The 6,417-nt window shown below is 32.4% G+C and overlaps 1 protein-coding gene across 1 annotated transcript; it reads left to right on the top strand.

Moving 5' to 3' along the window:
- The first annotated feature begins 4,449 nt into the window (after nucleotides 1-4,449).
- On the top strand, nucleotides 4,450-6,406 carry LOC17884641. Its single transcript, XM_006288498.2, has 2 exons — nucleotides 4,450-4,567; nucleotides 5,241-6,406. The coding sequence occupies exons 1-2, from the start codon at nucleotides 4,514-4,516 to the stop codon at nucleotides 5,901-5,903; spliced, it is 717 nt and encodes a 238-aa protein (XP_006288560.1). The 5' UTR covers nucleotides 4,450-4,513; the 3' UTR covers nucleotides 5,904-6,406.
- Nucleotides 6,407-6,417: the final 11 nt, after the last annotated feature.

Genomic DNA, 6,417 nt, shown 5'->3' with positions numbered 1-6,417 from the left:
AACCATTTTATATTTATTAACAAATGGAGTGAAAAAAATAAATTTGATTCAATACTGAATATTCTATGAAAGGGTTGATAAAAACATTGTCTATACAATTTGTAATTTAGGGCCGATGAAGAGAATGTATTTTTAACTGCAATTTGTGTTTCATTCCTTGTTTCGTCTACGCATTTAACACTTTAGAATTTTAATGATTTCATCTAAGACTAAAGATGGGCCTTTAAAGGACTTTACAACCCATTGTAAATAGTTGGACTGGAAGTGTTCTACACCATATCACCCACTTATAATTTATCGATGAGATAGTGTGGTCTAAATCTACTGTTTTACCAACTTTAGGAAATGGTCTAGTCTAAGTTTAGTATATGGAGTTTGTTTTCTGAACATGTTATCTCTGATTAATTGTATAATGGAATGGATTAGGGATTAACCAGGCAGTCTCCGGTTTAAGTCCAGTCTTGAGTCAGTCCTAAGTTATAATGTTTAGGTTTGGTTTATCATGGTTTACAAAAAAAAAAACAAAAAAAAAAAGGTTTGGTTTATCATAGGGTTTAGGTTTGGTTTAACTTGGGCGATCGTATGTAACTAACCGGACTTGATCGAAAGAAGGATTACATATATCTAACAGTGTTGTAAGAAGATATGATTACAAAGTCATTTTCACTAGCGTATTTAACATTAATATGCTTCTTTCGAACTCCACAATCCTTACACGTGAACGTAGAACTGTACTCAAGAACGCAAATTATCTTGTTGATTTGCAACTTGCTTCAACATTATTCCTAGTAAGGCTATTTATTTATGCGACCGTCAAACTTACATAATTATTGAAGATAATTTTGGTTTAGTGCACATGGGGATGGATACTAGACCATAAGTTGATATATACAACTATACAAGCTTAATGAACTGCTTAGAAGAGCTGTTTCAGTGCTACCAGATCCTAATACAAATTTTGTTTTAAAAATAACTGTATGATCCGAGAAAATATACGAACCGTAAGCCCAATAACTCCACAGATTATTTGGAGTCCGGCTCAGATGAATTTGTGAAGTCCATGTGTCTTTGGATATTTGCTTTTACTTTCTTTTTTTCTGAAACAGATATTTGTTTTTACTTGCATTGCATCCATTAACAAAACAGTTATTTACTTATCTTTTATTTTCACTCTTCCACAGTTTTCTATTTTTTTGACAAATGAATTATTGCTAATGCAATAGAAGTTAGTCACATTCTTACCCAAAAAAAAAAAAAGAAGTTAGTCACATGGTTGATCAAAAATGGTAATATATCAAACCCAAAAAAATATATATATATCCATAATATGTTTTCTTTTCTAAACAAAACTTTTCAACATTAAATACCCTACTTCGAGAAAACGTTGTATTTTTTATTTCCGTTCTCCATGTTTTCAAACACAAGACGACTAAGATGGTTAGCCACTTTAAAATGGGATTATTAGTCAACATAATTATACGACATAACACGCGGTGGGGAAAAAAACAAAACTGAAAGAACTTTTGTGATGTATTTGTGTCATTGTGTGGTCGAACAGTTCTGTATGACTGGAATACAACTGGATGTTACATGTTACATGACAAAACAAGAAGTCGGCGTTTTGCATTCTAGAACTATCAAAGACATTTATTCATACACATGACTTTAACCTTAACACATACAAGAATCAATATACATAACTATACATGTCTTACACATGTTACTCAATGTAATTTTTAATCGTTAGGAATCTTATATAAACAGTAAAAAAAAAGCCTATTATTTTATGATATATTGACATGTGTCAAATGATTTATTGTCAATTATGCCATAATTTTTAAATGAAACCGATTCTATATACTCTCTCATTTTTCTACTGACAGACATGACAGATTCAACTCAAACAACAATTTGGTCTTAGTAGATGTCAAATATGCTATTTTGGTTTCTTTAATTAGGTACTATGATCATGCCGTGAACTTATCCCACATATAAGTTGAGAATAAATCATGTAAGGAAGTAATAATTTAATATGTGAGAATCTTTTTTGAACTGTCACAACGGTAAATTCGTTTTGCTATTTTCTTGCTTTCTCTAACCAGTTAAATGCATCGATTCATTAGAGCTATCATAAGTAATTGAATTATTGGCCGACAAAATACTGGTTTCCCTTAATATGGAATTTTAAGGATCTTAAAATTAATACTTAGGAGAAAACTACGCACACAAACTTGTTCCATTCATAATGATACTGAAGAATGGAAGCAAAGCATGTCCCGTGCATTTATGGATAGCTCCCATGTTCGTGGCTCTTCGTATAATTAGCTCTTATCCTGAATTATTTATGCTGTGAAAATTGCCAACATGATCATATTCACAAGGCATTACTACTAGATATGTATATTGAATATTGTGGGATATTGTGGGTCATCACATTCATAATCATATATGATATAGAGACTTATGAAGTCACATAATGATTCATGTCAATAACTGTCATTCTTATATTTTATTCTTAACTTCAAACTAATTGTGAATAATTAGATTAGCCCATATTAACACCATGTTAATTATTTAAAGACGAGATTTTTATTATCTTGATATTTGTAACTTAATAGCAACTCAACAAATATATATACAAATTATACATATTGTTGAAAGTTACAAAATCGCGAGTAGGTACAAGGAATCACGAAGCTTTACATTAGATATATCTTTGTACGTGAAGAGCATTCACACAAGAAACCTAAGCAGGCGAAAGTGAAAAACTCTAAACATAAAAGAAAAGAAAAGTTTTCCAAGACATGCTCTTGGATTATTGATGTTGGTGAAAGAGACCATGAAATGATAACTCTTGTCTCCTTACTTTTACTATTGGAAATACTTTTTTTTCCCCTTTACCTTTTTGGATAATATATTTTCATATAATTGTTGAAGGAGAGAATCATTTCATTAATTTACACTCTTTTGATGGATATATAACATTATCATACAATATAATTAGTACATACACTAGACAAAAATATTAGGAAATATCACAATCATGATCAACACTTAAGTCTTAACACATGCCCTGCGGACCAAATATGGAGTTTTACATTCCTTACTTTACTTCCACTTGTAGTTAAAGTCACTAAATCATTTTCAACAAAGTATTTTTAAGAATACTGATTATAATTTTTTTTTCCCTAAGAAAAAATAAAATTGATTTTGCGCCACCCTATTAGTCATTTTACAAGTTTTTCTTTAGACACATGCATGACGCTAGACTCAGTCCAAATTAGAATTAGACTAATATTTGACAGAAAATAAAATATATCACTACCCAAAGTTGGTCTCGTGTTTTATGTTCTTACCTCAACTTTAAAACTATACTACTTTTCTTTTAGTCAACTCTACGTAACACACTACTTGATCGTATCCAAAGATTGATCATAGATTCTTATACGACTGACTATTAAATATTAGAAAATCAACGATAGATACATTTTTGCTCGCCCAGGCTATAATCTAGCGATCATCCACTACTAAAAGAAGAGAAACTTAGCTGTTTATATTATAATTTTCACGTGGCATTTGGTAACGAGGATGTGAGTAGTGAACTGTGAACTAGTGAGAGCTGTTCTCTTTTTCTTTTCTTTCTTTTTTTTCCACGAGTAGTGATCGGTTTAATAATTGAAAAAGGGTTTCACATATAAACTTTTCTCAATATTTTGGTGGGAAAAGTTTGGGTACCTGCCTCTTTTGCTGACCATGGAATCCACTTCTCACATTGACTATATGCTTCTTTTGATTTTTATATACACAAGAGAAAAAATGGTGTTTGAGGAAGCGTTCGTTCCCGCTCTTTTCGGTGCTAATCGAATTTTTCTTGGATAAAAACAAGAAATGGTGCTGCACATCCCAAGAAAACCGAAGAAGAAAACAAAACACTTTAAAAGAGTTGAGATTATAATCTGAGTGAGTGAGACCAAAGTCAGTAAACTACGTTATTGGTCTAACCTTAAGGTCTTTCTTCCACCAAATACTTCGGCAAAAGAAGGAAATAAAAACTATATATTAAAAAAGATACATCCACTTAAATGATTTTAATATCTATCGTTCCACTCAAAATATTACTTTGAATTTGAGTTGGGAGATTTTATTTTATTTTTTCGTTATATTATTGATAAATAATTTTTTTCTTAATAGTTTGCGCGTTGTAAAATTATAAAAGTGGCGTTAGTTGAAATAATGTAGCAAGATATGATACAATCATGTGCCATCATTTTTTATTTATTTAATTTGATGAAAATAAAAAATTATTGAAAACTCGAAAGAGAGCTACCTGAAAAAAGCTCGATCTGCTTTATAAGCAGTCCAATATGTTTTTACTAGTAATATATAACTCCTTCCCTCCCTAAACCCCTCAAGTTCATTCTCTCTCACCCACTTCTCTCATCTTACACACACACGAACAGTTTATATTCTATAGAGTATCAAAAGATCTTTTAAGCTCAATTTAGTAGAATTTATGGATAACCAAAGCAATGCTCTTCTTGGCTGGCCTTACTACTCTCACGGAAAGGTAAAATTTGTTCTTTCTTTCTACATTTGAGTTTCCTTTGTTTCTTTAAACCTTAAGTAAGTGAATAGTGAAAACATTTGGCTTTTGCTTTCCTTTAAAAATTTACTGTAATTGGTGTATAATGTCTGTCTAATTTCTTGAGGGTTTTCTTATTCTTTGTCTATCTAATATTTTGCACAAGGTGGTCTTAATCTTCAACAAGAGGAGTCAATCCTTGATGGTTTAAATTTACTAAAAAGAATCTTTCTTTGAATTCAGGCATTAGTACCATTGTTTTAGTTTATTTTTCCAAAATGAAGTTGCATTAGAGTGACTAAATTTTTTTGATGAATGGTTAGATTATGTTGATGACTTGGTCGAAAAGAACAATTTTTTCAAGGTGACACCAGTGTAATATGTATCTTCTCTTTAAATGTCTTGTGTAATACCCTAGCTGTGTACTCGTGTATATAAGAGTCTCTAGCTGTTAATAATAACATATCACTTTCATAATCTCTTACACATTTTACCAAAAATAGGTGTTCATATTTTGCATTCTTACTATGTCTTCTCTGACCAAACCCCAATAATAAGTGACTATGAACACCATTTTGGGGAAATTAAGGGTTTCTCTGTTTCTTTCCTCTGTTTCTTTCTTTGTGAGTCTGATTGTTTTTTTCTCACATTTTTGCAGACAACAGAAGAAATAAGACAGTCTCTACTGTACACAACACTAGAGCTGGACCAGACAAAGATGTTTGCTTATGATGAAATAAGGAAGAGAGATGAGCAGTTAAATTATCTCAAAGACATCTTAACCAAAACTATCAAAGAAAGAGACGAAGCTCTCGAGAAATGTCAGCGTCTCATGTTCGACAACCTCTCACTCCAGCAACAGAAACACATAACTCCTCCTTCATCTGGAGCTTCAAGCATTGACGACGAACAAGTGCAGCTACAACAACTAGGATCCAACAAGAGCTTCTCATCCTCGGACTGTGAAGAGAGCATTATGTCACCAACTGGTCATGTCATGAACCCACCACCATCTCAGCTTGAAGAAGTCTCGGAAACTGAGATTATTATGGATCCATTGATTCCAGACAAGCCATTGCCTGAAAAGGGTAAGCTCTTACAGGCTGTTATAAAGGCAGGTCCTTTACTTCAGACACTCCTCTTAGCCGGTCCATTACCCCAATGGCGCCACCCGCCTCCTCCTCTCAAGACCTTTGAGATCCCTCCGGTCACAGTCCAATGTCCAATTGTCAACAATGGTTGTGGCAAATTCAACAGGAAAAGAGTTTTCTCAGATGGATCCTATTCAGAAGCTAAGTATCAGAAAGTTCTTCTCCACTGACCGGGAAATGGATACTGATCTTTATTCTTACTCAAGTAGTACTAATAGTTATCTAATATACCATTACATAGGTCAGTTCCAGTATTAATCTCACTTATAGGGTTCAAGTGAAAGTGATCTCTTGTACATTAGGGCTTTTGTTATGCTCCATTGTCGGAGACAGAGTCTGATCCATTTAGGGTTTAGATTTAGAGTGATGAGAAAGTAAGCAAAAAAAAAAAAACTCCCCTGGTTTTACTCTTAACTTAATGAGAGTTAATACTATGTGAGAGAGTTTGCTATTTTACTTCTTTCTCTAGTTTATGATTGGGATTTTTTGTTGTTGTTGTTGTTGTTACTGTATCTCCAGCCCAAAAAACCCCAACTTCACATTCATGTTTTGGTTCCATGTTTGTGAAACTAAATTAGGGGGTTTCTTTTGTATTCTATGATTTTTTTTTTCCCTCTATGTTAAATCCAAATGTATTCTATGATTCTCTGTGTGATGTTATTATGTTCCCATATTGAAATTGGT

The sequence above is a fragment of the Capsella rubella genome, unplaced genomic scaffold (genome assembly GCF_000375325.1).
Source record: "Capsella rubella cultivar Monte Gargano unplaced genomic scaffold, Caprub1_0 scaffold_6, whole genome shotgun sequence".
Taxonomy (NCBI): Eukaryota; Viridiplantae; Streptophyta; class Magnoliopsida; order Brassicales; family Brassicaceae; genus Capsella; species Capsella rubella.
The sequence above is the reverse complement of the archived record's forward strand: the minus strand, read 5'-3'. Positions and strand labels throughout refer to the sequence as shown.